Source organism: Triturus cristatus, chromosome 3_2 (assembly GCF_964204655.1).
Source record: "Triturus cristatus chromosome 3_2, aTriCri1.1, whole genome shotgun sequence".
Lineage (NCBI taxonomy): Eukaryota > Metazoa > Chordata > Amphibia > Caudata > Salamandridae > Triturus > Triturus cristatus.
The window spans coordinates 1,028,206,956-1,028,229,224 of NC_140584.1; the positions used below are offsets into that span (position 1 = coordinate 1,028,206,956).

At 47.5% G+C, this 22,269-nt stretch overlaps 1 protein-coding gene across 1 annotated transcript in view; it reads right to left on the minus strand.

Annotated features, from left to right (window-relative positions):
* Positions 1 to 22,269, minus strand: part of BAZ1B (bromodomain adjacent to zinc finger domain 1B) — a 314,567-nt gene that overhangs the window by 146,213 nt on the left and 146,085 nt on the right. The window contains exon 12 of the mRNA XM_085649665.1: positions 8,198 to 8,375. Within this exon, the coding sequence (XP_085505791.1) occupies positions 8,198 to 8,375 (178 nt within the window). The remainder of the gene's footprint in view (positions 1 to 8,197; positions 8,376 to 22,269) is intronic.

The following is a 22,269-nucleotide window of genomic DNA, read 5'->3' on the forward strand; positions in this document are numbered from 1 at the left end:
CAGCGCACAGAACTGCAGACATTGCGTGTTGGCGGCAGCGGACAGATCTAAGCAAGGCTCCACCCACTGTTGAAAAAGACCTTGCACCACCTTCGAATGGAGATGCCATTGTGATCCGCTAGGCATCTTCAAATGTGTTTGCCCAGAGTCCACTAGGAATATATGCCCTGATGTTCCAGCCTTACCCAGAGACACAGGGCCTCTTGAAGAGGGCCCACGGCCCTACCCACCGAGTTTGCAGCAGTACCACATGGCAGAGGTGTTGAACGTGAACACCTGCACCAGCCTTCCTTTCATGGAGACCAAAAAGGCTTTTAAATTTAGCCAGATTGCCCGGAACTCCAGAAGATTGATGTGGAGAACCGATTCTGAAAGCAACAAGAGGCCTCTGATCTTCGCCTCTCCCAGATGGCCACCTCACTACAGGAATGACCCATCAGTTACCACTGTCAGATCTGGTTGGGGGAGGGGGTAGAGGGGTCTGCCACTGACCAAATTGCAGTTAATCACTGCACATCTTTTGCAGTTTCATTCGAGAACTGGGTCACGTTGGAGATTCCCCGGATGCTGCGCCCACTGGAACTTCAGGACCCTTTGCAGAGCCCACAAATGATAGCAGGCATGTGGTAGAGGACAGTACCCACAAACAAGATGCAGTAGTGGACTGGCTGGACCTCTGGGTGCCTGACGCTCTGGTCTGTAGGTATTGCATCCTCTGCCACACAGATGCTGGGAAGCTTGTGCGCAGCGGTGGCTGGGAGGGTATAGATGTGACTGGAACCCCTTCTGTGACCACAAAAGGAGTGAAAGACTGATAAGGGATGGCGAGGGGACATGGAAAGGCACAAAGGTCTATCCATAGCCCTGCTGTCCTTGAAGCGCTCCAGCACTGAACCCTTAGGTCTCCGAAGAGACGGAGCCAAAGGTGAATTCCATAAGTCATGCTTGGAAATCCCCAGAAAAGCTAGTTTGTCAGCTTTGAATGGCACGTAAGGCAATGAAACTGCTCTGCCCAGCGAGTCAGTGGTAGCCAGTGAACATCTGATCATGAACTTCGCTCCCGTTGGCAACAGCCTGGGAGTGTATAGTTTGAACCTCCCCCAGTACCATGGGCAGTACCTGCACAACCAAATTCCATAGAGCATGGAGTAACAACCCAAAAGGCACTAGGTTCTCACAGACCGCAGTGCCAGGCTGGTTTTCTTCCAAGGTGTCCAGCCTCTTGAACTGCCTATCCAGTGGGGCGGTAGGGAATGCGGCAGGATTTACATAGGTGGTTGAGGCTTGGATGTCCAAGCTCTCTGGGGTAGGGTGTTGCGTGAGAAACTTGGCCCCCACCCCAATCACCCTGTGCTGGGCTTGGACCAAGCACAAGCAGGATGTCAGTAAGGGTTTCAGTGAAAGGGAGAAGTTCTTCTGAGGGGAGTCATTCCAGGCTGAAGCACCTGTGTCAAGAAGTCAGTCTTGACAGTGACAGAAGGCAGGCTTCGGTCCAGGACCTCTGCCTCCTTCCTCACCGCCATTGCAAAAGACGCTTCCTCCTATGTAATCACCACAGTAGGGCGAGAAAGCATGCCAGTATCTGGAGAAGTGTCCAGTTAACTGGCTTCCGCCAAGTACCACACTAGTCCATGTTTGGGTATCCAGCAACCCCTCTGTAGGAAAGTGGGTTTCTGTTGCAGTAACCCCACGCCCCCACCCCCTTTAGACAGACTAATGATGCACTTTGACTTGATGTGCCCTGGGTCCCTGCCAATCAGGTTCCCATGGCCTGTGGTCTTCCCCCAAAAATAACCCAATTGACATCTCTGGCCACAGGTCAGCCCCTGGTAAAATGGTACCACAGGTACCCAGGGCACTGTGACCAGGGAAGACCCCCAAGGGCTGCAGGACTGATTGTGCCACTCATAAAGGCCTTGTACCTTTACACACACATTGTTCTGCACCAACACATGCAGCCTGCAAAGGCAAAGTGAAGAGTCGACATGGCACACATCCCAGTGTGCCATGCCTACAACCCACTGTCCTGGCATAGGTCAGCCACCCCTCAAGCTGGGTGCACTATACCAGTGGGGAGTGTACAGGTGCATGAGCCCTGTACCCCTACAGTGTCCAAGTGCATTCTTGGACATTGTAAGTGCAGTACTGCCATTAAGAATATATGGTGCTGGGAGCTTGTCATTACGAACTCCACAGCACCATAATGGTTACACTGAAAACTGAAGTTTGGTATCAGATTTCTCAGCACAATAAACCCACACTGATGCCAGTGTGGGATTTAATGAAAAATGCACACAGAGGGCATCTCAGAGATGCCCCCTGAAAACTAACCCACCACTAGTGCCCAGGCTGAGTGGCTGCTTTCAGCTGCCTCGACCAGACATGTAGCTGGACCCCTGGGTAGAGAGCCTGCTGCTCTCTAGGGCCTGAAACAATGCACATCCTGGGACAAGGTGCCAAGCCTCCTCCCCCTGGATGGGCAGGGGTTCACCTCATCCCAAGCCTCCTCCCCCTGGATGGGCAGGGGTTCACAAAGGTGAAGCTTCAAAAAGGCATGTCGCCTTCGTGAGCCTCCCTAGACCATTTGCTGCTTCCAGCAACTGGTCCCTACTGGTTCTACCCCCCCACTTTGGGCTGGAGACTCGGCGGGAAAAACAAGTGAAGGAGAGAGGTGTGCCCACCTCTGCCAACTCCACACCTCAGGTGGGGGAGGCAAGGTGAAGCACAGCTCCGAGTCCCTGCCATCTTGAGGACAGGGGGGACCCAACCAACCAGGGACAAGCTCCTGCCCTCCTCCCACTGGAGGGTGGCACAATATACCCACCCCAGGGAAGGGACCCACTGGTCCCTGCCCTTTACCTACCCGTAACACCCCTAAATCTAGTATTTTGGGGGCACCCTGACCCTTGCTTCCTCAGATCCAGAAATGACAAGAAGAAAAGAAGGACCGAACAGCCGTGTAGCCAGCTAACAAGAGGAAGACACCCACCGACTTGGCTCCAGCCCTACAGGCCCGTCTCCCCTCAAACCTGCTCCTGCAAAATCCTAGTGTGTCCTGCAGCCAGCAACCTCTGAAACCCCGGAGAACCTGCCTGCCTTCACTTCCAAAGACTTCCGGCACTGCACTTACAATGTCTTGAATGGACTTAGACACTGTAGGGGTACAGGGTTCATGCATCTGTGCCCTCACCACTGGCATAGGGCACCTAGCTAGAGGGGTGACTGATCTATGCCAGGGCAGTGGGTTGTAGGCATGGTACACGGGGATGTGTGCCATGTCGACTTCACTTTGTTCTGCTCCAAAACACACAGCCTGCAAAGGCAGAGTGTGTGTAAAGGTACAGGGCCTCTGAGGAAGGCACAATACGTGCTGCAGCCCATAGAGGTCTTCCCTGGTCACATTTACCAAGGGCTGACCTGTGGCCAGAGATGCCAATTGGGTTAGATTTGGGGAAAGAACGCAGGCCCTGGGAACCGGATTGGCAGGGACCAAGGAATAGTGCATCAGTTGTCTGGCAAAAAGTGTGTGTGTGTGTGGGGGGGGGGGGGGGGTAGGTACTGCACAAACCCACTTTCCTACAAACCTTGAGTAGGAATTGTAGGTGAGTCCTCATGACTATCATACTACGGTGAAAAAATGTCAAAGGTTAGAGCACAAGGTTTCGATTTCACTAAACCTAGGAGCGGACGATATTGCTAGGAGGAAAGCAGTTTTCCATTAGAAATGTTGCAGGGATGCCTTATGAATAGGTCTGTAAGGCTCCTGCATGAGACTTGAAGGAACTATGTTAAGCTCCAAAAGAAGAGAAGAGTGCCAAATTTGGGTGGTGGGAGGTTGGGGGCTTTCAACCCCTCTAAAAAAATTCTTGATTACTGGGATTAAAAAAAAGAAGAAAATAAAAGGTTTGTGAAGGACCCTTTCGGTAGGAAGTAAAGGCCGTTTTACTCTTTTGAGGATGTTCATGCAGTCTTGTGGCAGGTCCAGATGTTCGTACTGCGCTAGGTCAGGAGCCATGCAGCCAAATTCTAGGGGAAGAGATGGGGTGAGCCATCTGTCCTCCGAACATGATTAGGTCTGATCTGCATGGCAGCTTGATATGTGGACACTGACCAGAGAATGTCTGTGACCCACCACTGACATGCCCACTCAGGGACCATCAAGAAGACACTTACTCTTGAGCAGGATAGCTTGATGAGGACTGACTGAAATCAGTGGCATTGGCAGAAAGGTGTAGAGAAATTTGCCAGACCAGTCAACCCATAGGGCATTCCCCAGAGTCCCTGGTTAGTAGTATGTCACTGTGAAGTCGTGGCATTTTTTTTGTTTTCTGCAATGGCGAAAAATCGATGTGCAGAACACCCCACAGCCTGAAGAGGTCCTGCATGACCTTGTTGTGAAGGACCCATTAGTGGTTTTCTTGTGGAACCCTGCTAAGGGGACCTACCTGCACATTTTTGACACCTGGAAGGTGAATTGCCGTGATTTACAGGTTCCTGGTCAGGAGCCATTTCTAAATTGGGATTCTTGGGGTAAGGTCTGAACCTTGTTCACCCCGGCTTGTTGAGGTAGTACATGGTGGTTGTATATTGCCTGTCTTGACAAGCAGGGATAGGGTCTTGAATGAGGGGTGAAACGCTTTCAGCTCTAGGAAGACTGCCTGGAGTTCAGAGAGATTGATATATGTCATTTCCCTCGGATACCATGTGCCTTGAATTTCGAGGTGATCCATGTGGGCTATGCACCCCAAGCAACAATGTATCTGTCATTAAGGTCTGAGAAGGAACATATTGGTGAAAGGGCATTCCTTGAAGTAGGTTGGTTGGAGAGCCATCACGTCCAAGAACGCTTCGCATGAGGGGAGAGAATGATCCGGTCTTTCCTATTGCCTGACGCTTGGTCCCATTGGTCCAATAGACATTCCTGAAGGGGACGCATGTGGAGACGTGCATTCATGGTGAGGAAGATACAGGAGACCATGTAGTCGGAAAGAGGACAGAGGTCACTGTGGGATGAGAGGCTTTCATGAGAGAGTGCCAATTTGGATAAACGATTACATTCGCTCATCGTAAGGACACTCTTGCCTGCATGGTGTCGATGGTAGCCCCTAAATTCTGCAGTCGGAACTGCAGTGGGAATGGACTTTTAGTTAATGTGAAGACCCAGTCGTTGAAGGACTACTTACGTCCAGTTGTAATGATGCTAGGCTTCTTGTCAAGTGGATGCCTTGATTAACCAATCGTCTAGGTAGGGGTAGACTAAGACTGTTTCCTGAGGTAGGCAGCAACTGCTACCATGCACTTCGAGAACGTACTTCGAGAGGGCTTAGGACCAAATATAAGAACTTGGTATGGATAATGGTCCTGCCCTACTGCAAATCAAGAACGTGGTGTTTCTTGGTAATGGGCTCTTGCGGGGAGAACTCAGATAATGACAATCCTTGCGACTCAGTCATGGGGCGTGATTTTCATCTGACCCGTCATCGTCCCAGATATATAGTTTTGTCTTCCTATCCTTGATGGTCTTTGGGTGCATGCTCTTAAATGACACAATCTCACATGATTGTCAGACCCCTGAAACCAAAAAGATATCCTGAATGTCAGTGATGGACATTTGCCCATCACAGTTCCCTGCAGATTTTAAAACCTGACCATCTGAGTATGGATGAGAAGGCACATTACTGCACCAAACTGTTTTTTAAAATTACTAGAAATAGTTGAATGACAAAAAAGGTGTAAAAGTCCGAGGACAGCAATGATCCGGAACATTAATGACATGGAAAAACAAGATCCAATTGGGGTGCTTTATGACTCAAGTGATGTCACTGACTCCTGATGCAGAGATGGGAGTCAGCGGCCCCTAGCAACACAGAGCCACTGAGACATTTAAGAATCTAGCCTGGCACATGTGACACTTCAAAGGTGAGGAATCTGATGGTAGAAGTGTCCATCAGAAAGTGTGTTCTGTTGGTCTTTCTTGTTGTGGTACTGAATTTAACTGAACTTTATCTGGAAGACTACATCTGCTTCAAGTGGCTTTTGAAAAAAGCAGAAGTAGGCGTTTATGCATATAGAGCAAGAGGATGTTCAAAACATACATTGCAGATACTGAATGGGTGATTACCCGCATAGTATACTGGCAAAAGAAATGACAATGTGGGGCAGTCAGAGGTTCTATTGCTAGAGCAAAGGGTAGCCGTTCTACTGGACACTTATGACTCGGTCCCCCTACACAGTCCATTGGGTAGACACCATACCCACTATCCTAATTCTAGCAGCAGTTGCCAGGGAAGTCTGAACCAGGACAAGAAAATTGGGCTAAATTTATATTACTGCAGCGATAAAATAAAGTGCCTTTCTAGCAAGTCAAAAGCCTTCTCTATATCCAGGCAAGGCCACCACGTAGTGGTTTCACCCGTCAGTGTACAATAACTTGCAGACAGACGGTGGCAATGTGCTCAATGTATAGTGTCTATTCCAATGTAAGATTTGGTATGGAATGCTGAAAGCTTAAATTGTTTGGGTCCTAGCTTCCCAATCATCACCACTTCTTTCGGGATCATACAATACTTGGTTCAGGACTCTGTCTTCTGAGTTGTGGAATAATTATACTCTATTTGCCCCTCTCCCACATAGGAACTGCAGACTTCAGACTTTCTGTGATAAAAAAAGGGGTATCTGGAGTTCCCTGGTTAAAAAGGAACACAGGCGCTAATAGCAGATCAATGCAGAAAGCACCGGGGTCAATATATAAATATTCCTTACCACTTTTGGTTAACAATCAAGAGGAACAAATATAACCAGCATTGGCAATGCATCGATTTTGCCTATGATGAATAAAGAGCTGTTTTCATCAACCACCGTCCAGGAGAAGGGAATCGCTCCTGGAGCAAATAACATGGGAGTGGGGAGGATGTGGCACAGTGGCCAGAGTTGCTGACTCGAGAACTGGGGATCCCGGTTCCAGTATCAGCGGCACAACATCCTGTGATTCTATGCAAATCACTTAATCTCTCTAGGTGAAAAATTGTTTTATAAATATACTACAAGAGTAAAAAGCAAAAAAGGCAAAACTTTATGAAGAAATAATTCCATCAAACCAGATGTTAACAGTATTTTGGCTATGGTAAACTGATGAGAAGCAGAAGAGGGACAAGCATTGGTAAATACAGGAACATATGCTACAGCCAATAGAAATTGAGGAAAAATAAGTAGCGAGCATAGGAACAAATGAGAAGCCAGGAAAAGAGAGGAGACGGGATGCAAGTTCCCTTGAAGTTTATATTAATAGATTTCTAGGCAAAACATAAAAAAGGAATAAGTCAGGTCAAGATCTGGCAGAAACCAAGATGGGTTTTAAAGCATGCTAACTTAGAAGGTGCAGTATCAATGATATTATGAACCAGACATTCAACTAATAACCTCCTCCCCCGCCATCCCGAACCAAGGACCATCCCCTCATGCTGCATTTAAAAATAAAGCACCTACCTTTTGATAATTTCCAAACAGGGCCATACTTAAACGTTCTGGTCTCAATAATCTTTTATACTGTTTATTCCAATATTTAGGTTTTAAAAGCAATATCTAAATCACAACCAATAAACTTACAATTTATAAAACGTATACCAGCAATACACTTGCACAAAAATTACACCACTAGGTTCTAAATTTGTATTATAGACTTACTCAATACGGTGTTAATTGATCACATTCTCATTGCAATGTGTCTACTGAATATTACATGTAAATATTTTACTATAATCTGTAAATATAACGTATAACACTAAGTATATGAATGAAATTTAATAAGTATTTTTCAATAGTTCAAATTTGCTTGGTATTATCTTTTTTCCATTTATGTACTCCAGTGTCCCAAGGATCAGGACCACACTTGACAAAACAAATGACCAGTAAGGAGTATATAAAGTCTGGCGACTTTGCTACTGATTACACAAAGATCATTTTTATGTACAAAACTCAAAATCAGTATGCTGTATTACAAGGTCGGCCACAGCTAGACAGGAGCAGCTCTAAATTAAATAATTTGTGTATTTAAAAATAAAGGCGGCTAGGATTGAACCACGCAACATACATGTCCACAGCAGAGAAGAGCAACAGACTGGTTTCTATGGAGTATTTAGAAAGCAAACTGGGCAGGTATACTTATCAGTAGCACTTTATAAAAACAAAGAATACCTACCCGAGCTTCAAACTCTGTAGTCTCGTCAAGATAGCCCAACCCTCCCTTGTGTAGCCGTGTGGCAACTTCAATTATGTCGGTGCGTAGGAAGTTTAACAGCTCCTGTTGCCCATCACATGTTTTCAGACCTAGGTTCTGCCTCCGTGACAAATATATAGAATGCAATATATCCGGATACCTGTTGGAAAGATATTCGATATAAACCGCAGAATACTGTACATCCAGTTACCACAAAACTAGCGTAGCAAGAATTATAAGGACCCTCTAAAAAAGTGAAGCCAGGTCAGCTACAACAAATGCTAGTGTATCGAGGCATATGACAGCAGTTTCTACGTATTATGCAGACGAACTACTGAGAAAACAGCTTAACAAATAAAACAACAGCACTTAAGATCACAAGGCGGGGGTAAGGAAGAAAGGGTGTTAAAAAGTTTACTTATAGACGATCAGCCTTGTACAAGCTCTTCTAGTTACACCAAATGGACTAAGATTGTAGGATCAGTAGTTATGCTTGATGTTAAACAGCACAGATGGGCCACGTAACAAAGCTGATGGCAGAAAGCCGCTAAACGTTTCTGCGATTTTGAATGATACTGTGTGTGAGAAAGTGCCATCTTTCTTGCATGGTATACCCCACTTTTTTCTGAATTGCTGATGTACTTTGACTGACTGTGCCCTGGGCTCCTGCCAATCAAGTACCCAGGGCATGTGTTCCTTCCCTAAAACTACATGAAGCCTAAACCCAATTGGCATCTCTGGCCACATGACAGCCCCTGGTAAATGGTACCCTAGGTACCCAGGGCCCTGTGCCAAGAGGAGGCTCCATAAAGGCTGCAACACTTTTAGTGCCACCCTTATAGGCCCTGTACTCTGGCACGCGCACACACTGCCTTTGCAGGCTGAGAGTCTTTGGTGCACAACAAATCAGAGAGTCGACATGTAACACATCCCTGTGTGCCATGCCCACAAACACTGCCCTGGCATACATCAGCCATCCCTCTAGCTGGGTGCACTATGCCAGTGGTGTGGGTACCAGTGCATGAGCCCTGTACCCCTACAGTACCCAGGTCCATTCCTGGGCATTGTAAGTGCAGTGCTGCCATTAAGAGTATATGGTGCTGGGAGGTCGTCAACACGAACTCCACAGCACCATGATGGCTACACTGAAGACTGAGAAGGTTGGTATCAAACCTCAGTACATTAAACCCACACTGATGCCAGTGTGGGATTTAATGCAAGATGCACGACAGAGGGCAACTTAGAGTTGCCCCCTGAACCTAACCCACAATCCACTTTCTATCTGAGAGGCTGCCACACAACAGACATGTTGGACCCCTGGGTGCCTTGTGACGCTAAAAGACAGACTCCCACGAGCAGTGGTTCTGCTCAAAGCAAGTAAAAAGCCTCTGGTGCCAACCAGGAACCGTGACTCCTGCACCATCTGCACCCGCCAAGCCCGGCCTGTGCCTGAGTGGACAAAGACCCCAAGGACGTCCGAGGCGACTGACCCAGAATCCAGCACCCAAGGACCCACCTTGATGCTCCGGACATCTGCAGCCTCAGAACAAGGGACCCCTCCAACCGCAACCAGCAGAGGGAAAGATTTCCTGACGCGAAAAGACACCCCAGCACCAGGTGCCCTGCGGCCCCCTGTGCCCAGCTCCTGGGTGCCTACCTAACCTACAGCTTCCCAACTTACCTCTCGAAGTGGTGGTCGCACCTGAAGAATCTTCATCCCCGAGCTTGCAGCCTTTGTTCGTTTTGTAGCTTCTCCATTGGAATCCATTGAGCGCCCGATGGCTCAAATGCACCCTGCACCCAGCCGCCCGAGTGCCCCTGGGAGTGCAACATCTATCCTAATCTACTTCCCCACTTGCCCTGAGTAAGTGACCAGGAACCCAGCTCCCACAGCCACGTGGCCTGCCTGCTAGCAGCCACCAACCAAAGGCCCCCTGCCCGCCATAGGCTAACATTGGGCCCAACTCTCTGCACCCGGCTACCTCTGTGCCGCTGAGGGTGTAACAACTGTACCTACCTGACCCTGGGAGACCCAGAATCTATGCCCAGAACCTTAACTCTGCCAGTTGAGTACTTACCCAAAAGCTGATAACTCCCTTTTCCTCCTTAGGGTAACAGTGACTGGTCTCACTTGGAAATTCTTTTAAGTGTCGAGTTTTTAAACTTTAAAATATTCATCAAAAATCAGCCGATCAACAAAAACAAAATTACTCACCTGTTATCAGGAGAGATCCCAGTGCTGGATCTTGGTGCCCAGCACTGACCCTGAATAGTAATTACAACCGTACTTACTTATAACTTGATTTTACTCCATAGGAAAACATTGCCTGGTTTTTGCCAGAAATTCTTCTTAGTGTTGATTTTTGAAACTTACAAATATTCCTTAAAAATCGCCTGTGTAACAAATGATTTCTTGCAACTGTTTACAGGAAATGCACCAGGGCTGATCCAACCCAGAGTAAGAAAATCATACGTAAAGTAACTGAAATTGCATTTACTTAAAAAGTCCCATTGAGCTCACGGTTATAATTGTGTTTGAATTGTGTTGCCTATTGCAACAACTAACTATTGCATTCAAAAGTCTATTGCCTATTGAAAGTATTTAAAGCATCTCATTCTGAGAAAGTATAATTTGATACCTACTTGTGGTTCTAAAATAAAACTATATATTTTTATATACAAACCATTGGCCTAGAGTTCAGTTCTTGAGTGTGTGAGACCAATTGCTGAGTGTGTACAACAAATGCTTTACACTGTCCTCTGATACTACCTTACTGCTCGACCAAGCTACCACTTCAGAGAGTAAGGTTATATCTAACTTTGTCTGCCAAACTTCTGGGAACTGTGGACTCTGCACAATGAACCTTACTTTAGTGCAGTATATACAGAGCCTCTTTCTTACACTGTGCCCAATGCAGAGTACAATGACAATGCTCTTTAAGACAGACTATCACCATAATGCACACTATACATTGTGCGTCCTGGTAAACTTTTGTTCTTTGATGTATTCAAATTAGGTCTACTTCAGAAATGAATGAATATGCTGTTCGATTAGTCTATGCTTGGAACCAGCCGTGTACATTTTCACAGGTACTCTCCTTAGAATGCTGAAGTAGCAGAACCATTAACTTCAACACATACTGTTCAGTATCAAAATAGAGACCAGTGAAGACATGTACCAAGAAGTGAGTCACCTGCTGTGCTTTGCAAAAACCGAATTATTGTAGGGGGATAAAAGGGCTGTTGTGACCCTAGTCCGATGTTTCCGAAGGATTCTGCCCAAAACAGCTTCAACAGAAAGGTTGCAATGGAAAATAAACAGTCTAGGAACCTAGGTCAATTCAAAATCACCAGGGAGATGTCACTTTGCAACCAGGGGTAAAAACCAGTGCATAAAAGGGGAGTGTGTGGTTTTTAAACCATTAGCTGCACCCTTTGCCCAACAAACAGTTTTTAAACTAAAAAAGCCAAAGCACAAGTGGATTGTTTAAATCAAGATAGCTTAGTTGCCTTTTGACTAGGTTTAGCAGCAGCCTCTAAATTCTGATACCCATATTTATATCACAAACTCTGGGATTAAGACTGAAATACCCATCTGAAAATTAGATTCTGTCTCCAACAGGATGGTCACATGCCACCAAGGGCAAACTACAGAAAAATTTCAGCCGGCTTTCCTGGACGGGCCTGGGCGCTTTCTGCCGATACCCTAACCGAAGGGACCTGTTGAGGTGGTGGGCCTTGATGTTGCCTGTAAGACAACTAGCAATGCCTCAAAAGGAGTGAAACTATTCTAGATACTAACTTGTGGGTATGGGGATCCAGAAAGAGCACCCTGGATCTACTTTCTGTAAAGCGCACTATGGCGAGACCTTTCAAAAGGAATATCCATGAGCCTAGTTGTCACCAAAGCCGCCCATGGAACTCATTCAGCACATCGCACTAGTCCAGACTGCTCTGCTTGAACAGTCGGTCGTGTCCAGCCCTCACAGTATGACATCAATCGAGGTCTACTAGACAACCTGAATGGTCTGTGACAAGCTGACGTGGAATTCCTCAGGACTACTAGCAAGATCTCTGCAACCAAGTCCCATAATTCAAAGAAGGACCTATCCATCAAATAGTTGCCTTAACTGAACAAAAGGGAGCACTAGATCTTGCTAGTGGAAGCCTGAACTACCTACGGCTGTGGAGTCGAAAATACAGGGCCACCCTGAGGTCTTTAGCTCTGTGCTACCCATCTATTTACACAAGGGCAGGCACAAGTTTTAGCAGAGATGCCCATGCGACAATGAGTGACTGTTTACTTGAATGGCAGCCCAGGATGCAAAACTTCAGTTAGGGGACTGGTTTTCGCCTCAGCAAGAAATTCACATTTCATGACTTCAGCTGCTCGCCTAATAAGACGAGCACTGCAAATGAGACCATCTCTTCTGGTGAGGGACCGGAGGGAACTCAGCCCAGTGCTAGGGGACATGATCAGTCCACTGGTCTCTTGCAGGTTAAAAATAGGAATGGTCATATCGTGAATCACTGGTGGGATTGGTCAGAATCTGACCCAAAATGTTATTGGAAGGGGGGGCTCTTGGGCAAATGGGCTGTTTTGGCATAGTGAAAAGAGGCTGATCATACCAGGACTGTGTCAGGTAGAGACAGTCAGTTCAGTCAGACAGGGCAATGGGATCTAAATCCACTAGCGGCAGAGTGTGGGCTGGCATAGACATTCAGAAGGCACAGTTGGTGCAATCGACTGATCTGCCAGGTGTAACCAAACTGTAGGACTTTGCGGATCTATGGGACCCGAATGGACGCCAGAGGATGCCAAAAATACCCAACATGGCTTCTTTCAAAGCCTCAATCTGCCATGATGTCTATTACAACAGCAGAAGTTCAGGGTCCATAGGGATCAGCTGCAGTACCTGCTCTCAAGCAGGGGATCAGGGACATTTGATGGCCTTATGAACTCTGAGGGAGAGTTGCAAGCCTGGTGCAAGATTTGCTTGGCTCATTACATTTCCTTTAGACTTCCAACATCCCAAAAGACTTTCACTGCGACAAAGACCCGTCTCTGGACCAACCCAACACCCCCGCGTGTTTTGGTGCAGAACAAAGTGAAGAGTCAACAAGGCATACATCCCTGGGTGCCATGCCTACAACCCACTGTCCTGGCATAGGCTAGCCACCCCTCAAACTGGGTGCACTATACCAGTGGTGAGGGTACATGGGCATGAGCCCTGTACCCCTACAGTGTCTAAGCCAATTCTTAGACATTGTAAGTGCAGTAATACCATTAAGAGTATATGGTACTGGGAGTTTGTCATTACGAACTCCACAGCACCATAATGGCTTTTATGAAAACTGGGAAGTTTGGTATCAAACTTCTCACCACATTAAACCAATGCCAGTGTGGAATTTAAAGTAAAATACACACAGAGGGCATCTTAGAGTTGCCCCCTGTAAAACAACCACCAGCCTGCCACCACAAGACATGTTTCTGGTCCCCTAGGGTGGGAGCCTTCGCTCCCTGAGCCCAGAAACAAAGCCTTTCCTGGGTGGAGGAGTTTACACCTCCCCAAGGCCAGGAAGAGCCATCTGTTGCAGGGGAGCTTCAAAGGCCAGGCAGCCTTTGTAATGCGACCCCCAGCCTCTCCTGCTATCGGGAGCAGGCCCCCTTCCTGACTCCCTTCCTTTTTGGCAGGAAGACAGGTGGGGAAAACTAGCCAGCCTGAAGGTGTGCCCACCTCTACCAACTACATCCCTCAGGTGGGGGAGGAGCGGTGAAGCCCACTCTTCAGTGCCCCCCATCTTGCAGATGGCAGACACCCCATTCAGGATTAGGGATTGTGCTCACTCCCCCACGTGGGATGAGCACACCCAGGGTGTAGTCAACCCAAGGTCCGGACCCCACTGGCTACTGACCTAGAGATCCCTAAAACGCCCCCTGAATACAGTATTTAGGGAGCAGCTCTGAACCAAGACAGCAGATTCCCGCAACCTTAGAAGAACAAGCATTTGCAATGCAATAGGTCTCGCATTTGCGAGGGTTTCAGCTATTGGCATTGTAAATGACTGTCTTATTTATGTGCTGGTTTTTAAAACAGATAAATTAAAAGCAGTCATTTACAATGCCAATAGCTCAAACTCTCAATGCGAGACCCACTGCATTGCAAATGCTTGTTCTAGATAAGATCGTACACACCTCCTACCTGAGACTAATTACAGAATTAGGGAGCGCTCTGTACGGGCTTAAAAAAACACCCTATACATCAGATCATCCTCTCGGCAGGACGTATGAGGAAGAGGTAGGTAAAGTCGCCGGGGACCAATCGATGACTAGCGAGTTACCAATTTGGAGAGACGCTGTCTCTCATTGCGCTATGTGCTTCACTACGCAATGTATATCTTCCTGCCAAACACCATAATGCAGGTCCTAACTACATGGGTCGGAACGTTATTTTAAACCTCAATATGTTATCGTGCTAGAACACCACATTTATATGCTTGCCCCCATATTTACGGGATGTTTATTTTGCTGCCACATATGTTAGTGTAGGTCTTAACTCCATGGGACGTAATGTCCTAGAGACGCTCCCCGTTCTCAGACTTCAGTGTTTAACCGCATCAAGACAGCGCATTTGTGCACTAGCCCTCTAATTGACGTGATGTGTATTTGGCCATCACGCACAACCATGCACGTCCTAACCACACAGGAAGGAACATTTTTAAGACACTGCTAGTTAGGAATTCAAATGTCTTACTATACTAATATACGGTGCCTAAGCACCACAACCTTTCCCCACCCCTCCCCCCAGACCAGAGCCTCCGTAAGCAAGTCAACACCTTCTTGTAAACAAGCATTTGCAATGCAATAGGTCCAATTGCAAATGGTTAAGTTTAAAATTGAGCGCTGGGCCGCTTCTAGGACACCTTTCTGTAACTTTACACTGAGTGCGGTGTCCTTGAAGCAGGCGTTGCGCTCAGTGTTTAAGTTAAAAAAAATATATAAAGAAACCGAGCGCGGTGTCCCTGAAGTGGACGCCGCGCTCAACTTAAAGTGAGCGCGGTGTCCCTAGCGGATGCCAAGCTCATTAAAGTAATAAAAAGCATACAATTTTGAGCGCATAGTGCTGCAGGTGCCATTGTCCCCATCAGTGTCCATTTTAAAAATTGTGCTCACCCACAAGATAAAGCCCACCGTGTAACGCCGCAAGTAAGCGATCCAGTCCGGATGGACAGTCCCAAAAGGAGACAGGGCTGAAACAAAGAAGCCTCATTTTCAATCAGAAGCCAGCGTTTACCATAAACGATGCAAGCCAATAAGATGGGCGGGGATTCAACTCCACTTCTAAAACTTACCCTACTACAATATGCCTCGCAGAGCATTCGCGCAGCAACGCTAGGCGCGAGACCTAAAAAGGACGAAGACGCCCAGCAGAGGAGACTAGAGTGAACAACTGGCTTGGCCCTAGCCCTACCAGCCCATCTGCAGTTTCCAAAGATCCTGTGCCAAAAATCGTCTTGTCCTGCAGCCAGTGACCTCCAGAACCCCTGGGAGGACTGACTGCCTTCAACAAAGACCAGATCTCCTGTGAACAGCAGTTCTGTTCAGAAGAAACCCGAAAGAGACTCCGAGCCAGCTGAGGAAAGAACCCCGACTCCTGGAACCACCTCTGCACCAGTCGCCTACGGCCCGAGTTTGAGTGGGCCGCCGGTCCCAGCGAGGTCCCCCAGCGCTCCAGAGTCGGAATCCACCGTGGGTGGGCCCCTCAATAACTCCCAGACGTTGCCCGCAGCCCCCTCCGAGTGGCCCGGTAAGGTGAAATTCGACCTCAAAAGACACCCCTACATCCAGCCGCACTGTGCTCTGGAGAACAGAACTTGAGGTACACCTACGTCCCTAAGCCCTCCAACTTACCTGCCCTGCTGTTGGTTCCTCCTGGAAGTCTTCCTGGACCGAGCCTGCAGCTGAAAACCAACACCGAAAATGCCCATTGAAAACAGGGCACACACCACCAAACAAGCACCCTGCACCCAGCCGCCCATGCACCGCTACGAGTGCACTTTTTTTTTGCTAAACAGGACCCCTTTTGCCCCGAGCCTAACATGAGGAACTTGGCTCCCACAACCTTGTGGCCTGCTCGCTAGCAGCCAAGAACCGGAGGCCCCCTATCTTTCATTTGATAACATTGGCCTCAGCATTCGGAACCCAGCCGCCCTTGTGACGCTGAGGGTGTAATGAGAGTGCAACTTTGACCCTGGCGGACCTCTGAGTCTACCCCCAGACCATCAACTTCCTCTACCAAATACCTCAAAACCGATAACACTATTTTCCTCCATAGGATAACACTGACTGTTTTTCTTGGAAATGTTTTTAAGTATGGAGTTTGGAAACCTAAAGAAATTCTTTAAAGTTAAACTGTTTACCAAAAGGAATATGCTACTTACCAGTATGCATCTGTTCTTGGAATGTAGAGCTGCAGATCTACACACTGTGCATAGATCGTCATCTGGTGTTGGCCCGGATGTTTGCACTTGTTTTTGTCTTGGAAAGTCTTTGGAAGTTACGAGCTATGTGACTCCTCCTTTGCATCATAGTGTGCATGGGCCTCGGCTCCATCCTCAGATTGGCGGGTGGGCGTGTGTAGATCTGCAGCTCTACATGCCAAGAACAGATGCATACTGGTAAGTAGCATATTCCGTTTGAGGCATATGAGCTGCAGATTACACACTGCATAGATTGTAAAGCAGTACCCACTCCTAGCGGCGACCACCAGTATCTGTTGCAGTAGTTTGAAATAGTGTTTTGAGTACAGCCTGACCCACACTAGCCTGTTTATTTTGCACATCAACACAGTAGTGTGTAGTGAATGTGTGTGGTGTAGACCATGTAGCTGCTCTGCAGATACCATCTTAAGGAATGTTTCCTAAAAATGCCATTGAAGCCCCTATCTTTCGTGTAGAGTGGGCTTTAGGAGGAACAGATAATGTATGTTTTGCTTTATGGTAACAAATCTGTATGCATTTGACAATCCACCTAGCTATCCAAGATTTTGATATGGGGTTGCCTTTGTGTGGTGGTGAGAAAGACACGAATAATTGTTTGGTGTTACAAAAGGGTTTTGTTCTCTCTATGTAGTATAGTAGTGCTCTTTTGACATCTAAGGTGTGAAGAGCTCTTTCTGCAACTGTTTGTGGCTGCAAGAAGAATACAGGCAGCTCTACAGATTGATTGAGGTGGAAGGGAGAAATGACTTTAGGGAGGAATTTCGGAATGGTCAGGAGAACAACTTTATTAAGATGCATCTGCAGAAAGGGTTCTTGAATGGTTAGTGCTTGTAGTTCACTAACTCTTCGTAGAGAAGTAATGGCTATGGAGGAAAGCAGTTTTCCATGTTAACAATTGGAGTTCACATTTATGTAGAGGTTCAAATGGAGGCCTCATTAGTCTTGTGAGAACGGTGTTTAAATTCCACACAGGGGAAGGTGGTACTCTGGGTGGAATTATTCTTTTGAGTCCTTCCATAAAGGCCTTTATGGCAGGTACTCTGAAAAGTGAGAGGGGTTGTCTATTTTGTAGATATGCTGCTATGGCAGCCAGATGCAATCTGATGGAGGCATAGGCTAGGTTGCATCTTTGGAGGTGTATTAGGTAGCCTATGATGTGTTGGATAGACCCATCTAGGGGATTAGTGTTCTTGTTATGGCAGTATACCACAAATCTTTTCCATTTGGCTGCATAGCATGGTCTAGTGGTAGGCCGTCTAGCTTCTTTGATGACGTTCAGTCAGGAGGAAGGTTAACGTAACCGAATTCTAGGATTTCAGGAGCCAGATCGCAAAGTTGAGCTGAGCTGGGTCTGGGTGTTGAATCTCTCCATGATTCTGGGTTAAGAGGCATGGAGAGAGGTGTAATTTTTGGGTGCGGAACTACTGAGAGTTCCAGCAGTGTGGTGTACCATGGCTGTCTGGCTGAAGTTGGAGCAACTAGGATGAGCGTTAATGAGTGTTGCTGTAGTTTGCGCACCACTAGTGGAATGAGTGGGAGAGGCGGAAAAGCGTACGCAAATCTGCCTAACCAGTTCATCCACATCGCATTGCCTTTGGACAGGGGGTGAAGATACCTGGCGGCGAAGTTTAGGCATTTGGCGTTTTCTTGGGTGGCGAAGAGATCTATCTGTGGTTGACCCCAAGTCTGAAAAAACGGTTGAAGAACTTGTGGATGAAGTTCCCACTCGTGGATTTGTTCTGTTTGACGACTCAAGAGGTCGGCTATTGTGTTTTGGACTCCTGGGACATGTTGGGCTAGGAGAAAAATGTTCTGAGGTATAGCCCACCTCCATATGCTCTGTGCAAGTTGAGAGGTGCAGAGAGTGTGTTCCGCCTTGTTTCTGGATGTAGTACATGGCTGTCATGTTGTCGGTGCGGACTAAGACAGTCTTGCCTGACATAGGTTTTCAAAATGCTTTTAGGGCTAAGAAGATGGCTAGTAACTCCAAATGGTTGATGTGGAGTAGTTTTTGTTGAGGTGTCCACCTGCCCTGCATGGTGTGATGTAGTAGGTGAGCTCCCCAGCCGGCGAGCAATGCGTCCGCTGTCATGACTATTTGAGGAACTGGCTCGAGGAACAGTCGCCCTTTGGAAAGGTTCTTGGTGTTCCACCACTGCAGAGCGCGAGGAGTACGACCGTCTACCAACACCAGATCTGTTAGCTGACCTTGAGCCTGGTTCCATTGGCGTGCTAAGCACTCTTGGAGAGGACACATCTGGAGTCTTGCATGACACTATGAATATGCAAGCGGCCATCATTCCTATGAGTTGCATTAACACTCAAGCTGTAAGATAGTGTTGCGGTTGGAATCTGGTGAGAAGAGCTTGGATGCTTGCTATCCTGGCGGGACTGGGATAGGCGAGCGCTCTTGAGGTGTCTATTGTGGCACCGAGGTATTGTTGCGTGTGGGATGGTTGGAGCTGGGACTTGGCGCGATTTATTGTGAATCCCAGGTTGTGAAGTTGTTGAATAGTGGCGTGAGTGTGTTGTATACACTGATTGTACGATTTTGGCTTTTATGAGCCAGTCATCTAGGTATGGGAAGACATGTCTGTTTTGTCTTCGTAGATGTGCTGCCACTACTGCTAGGCCCTTTAGGAACACTCTTGGTGCTGTGGTGACTCCAAATGGGAGCACCTTGAATTGATAGTGCTGACTGTCCACTACGAATCTTAAATATTTTCTGTGAGCACTGTGGAAATAGGAGTCCTTGAGGTCTAGAGTAGCAAGGAAGTCGCCCTGGGTAAGCAGAGGGAGGACTTGCTGAAGTGTGACCATGTGGAAATGGTCTGAATGTATGTATATGTTTAGAGGTCTGCGCTCTAAAATAGGCCTTAGAGATCCGTCCTTCTTTGGTATGAGGAAATAGAGGGAGTAGACTCCCTTGTTTTGTTGGTGCAGGGGAACTGATTCTATTGCACTCTTTTGTAGGAGGGAGATTACCTCCTGCCTTAAAAGTGACAGATGTTCTTGTGACATTGGGTGGTGTTTGGGTGGGATGTTGGGGGGGGTAGATGTTAGTTCGAGACAGTAGCCTGATTGAATTATTTCGTGGACCCACCTGTCTGAAGTGATGTTTATCCAGGCAGGGAGAAATTGGTGGAGTCTTCTCCCGACTGGTGTGGAATAGTCGGGGTGAAGTGGAGGGAAGTCATGGGGAAGGTGTGGAGGCAGAGCGGGAGTTGTTATTTTTGCCTATGCCTTTGCTGTTATTCCCCCTGTAACCACCCCTTTGGTAACATCTAGCAAAGGTGGATTGTGCGGGAGCTTTGTAAGAGGTGGAAGGGCTATCCGAGGAGTAGCCTCGATGGGTGGTTCTGAAGGATCTTCGGTAGCTTGCGATTGCAAGGCTCCCATAGATTTGGCGGTGTCTGTATCCTTTTTCATTTTTCTTTTAGTGATACGTCTATGTTGGGCCCAAATAAGTGTTGCTCATCAAAAGGTTGGTTGAGTATAGAACTCTGTACTTCTGGTTTAAAACCGGATATCCGTAACCAGACATGCCTGCGCATAAGGACACTGGTATTGATTGCCCTTGAGGCGGTGTCTGCTGCATCTAGGGCACAGCGAATGGAGGTATTGGTGATGGTCTTACCCTCATGGATTAGTTCACTGACCCTGTTTTTGTATTCGTCACGGAGGTGCTGCATTATGGACTCAAGTTCGTCATAATGTGCCTGTCATATCTGGCTAGGAGCGCTTGGGTGTTAGCAATGCACCAAATATTTGCTACCTGTGACGCTGTGCGTTTGCCAGAGGCATCTAGGAGTTTGGATTCCTTGTCTGGTGGTGGTGCATCTCCTGACGTTTGGGAATTTGCCCTCTTCCTGGCGTTAGAAACTACTAGGGAGTCCAGTGGTGCTGGGCCCTAAATGTATACTGGGTCTGTAGGGGCAGCTTTATGTTTCTTCTCTATTCTTGGGTTAATGACCCGAGCCCTGACTGGGTCTTTAAATATTTCTGTTGCACTGTATTCTGAAAAGCATTGCATTATCAGTAACCCTACTGTAATCAAATCAAAGTACATTTACAATTGCATTCCAAACTGTGTTACAATCTGTATCTTTACAGCAAAGTAACTATCACTTGCCTGTGCCAGGCTTGCTTGACATAAAATACCTAAAAGAATATTTTTGATACAAAACAATTGGTCTGAAGTTGTCTTTGAGTGTGAATTCATTTGCTGACAAATGCTTAACACAGTCCTCTTTTTCTGCCTTACTGCTCAACCACACTGCCACAAATAGATAGTGAGGTACTATCTAACTTTACCTCTGCCTACCTTTGGGGTCCCAATGGACTCTGCACACTATACCTCACCTTGGTATACTATATACAGTGCCAGCTTCCAACACCAGGGTAGCATCAATTTGAGGCACTGAGGTTTTCAGTGCCGGAGGAGGCTTTGACTTAGGCATCAAGGCTTTCGGCTCTGAAGCAGTTTTCGGCTTTGAGCCTGAAGGTTTCGGTTCGGTGGCAGTCTTAGGCCAACTCGATCACAAGCCAGAAGGCTTAGAGACTTGTTTTGGTGCTGAGCCAGAGGGCAGGGCATCGGAAACGTTCTGTCGGTGCCAACCGTGGCCCGAAGGCAGGGGTGGGACCGAAGCCTTGTTTCGGTTGAGTTGGATTTTGGGTTAAGGGGCGTTTGGTACTCCCGGTCTGTTGACCTTGTGGCAAGTCCTCTTCAGAGTCAGATTCCGGGATGGAGACAAGTTAGCCTTGTTCCTCCTCGGCCCCTTGTGCTTCGAATCCTTGCTCAGATCCTTCACCGAAGATGTCCAGCGTATATTTGACATTTTGACTGCATCTCGTGCCATTGAGCCAAACGATCAGAGAGTGTTTTCTTCGATCAGAATGATTTGCACGTCACAATCTTATTCGTTGCGCATTGGAGACTAACACAAGTTGCACACTTCCTGCAAGTTGGTGCGTGTATGCTTGGCGCGACACCGAGAGCAGAGTTTCAATTGAGTCAGTTCCATCGACTGCGAAGGGGACCAACTCAGTTAGGCTGGATGGCCTTTCCAAGATGTTCGACCGAAATAGAGGTTTTTCCCTCGACAGATCCGATACGCGGAGAAGTGGGATACGTTTTCGAAACAATACAGACGCGGGTAGAGTGGATTGCGCACCAAGGGGAACATTAAACCCACCCCTATTGGTCCCAACCTTTACTTACCTCAAAACACGCCTAAATCTAGTATTTAGAGGCACCCTGAACCTTTCCTCCTCAGAAATCTAAGAGAACCGAAGAAGCCGTGCTGAACTAAGATTAGGACGACACCCACTGACTGGGCCCCAGCCCTACCGGCCTGCCCACGCCTTGAACCTGCTCCCGCAAAATTCCAGTGTGTCTAGCAGCCAGCAACCGCAAAAACCTGGAGGACCTGCCCTGCCTTCCACAAGACTCTCCCGTGAGCAGCAGATATGCTCTCCCACGGACTCTGGGTCCAGCAGAGTCTGCACCAGACTGCCTGCATTTGAGTGACCCAACGCCACAAGGTCTCCCC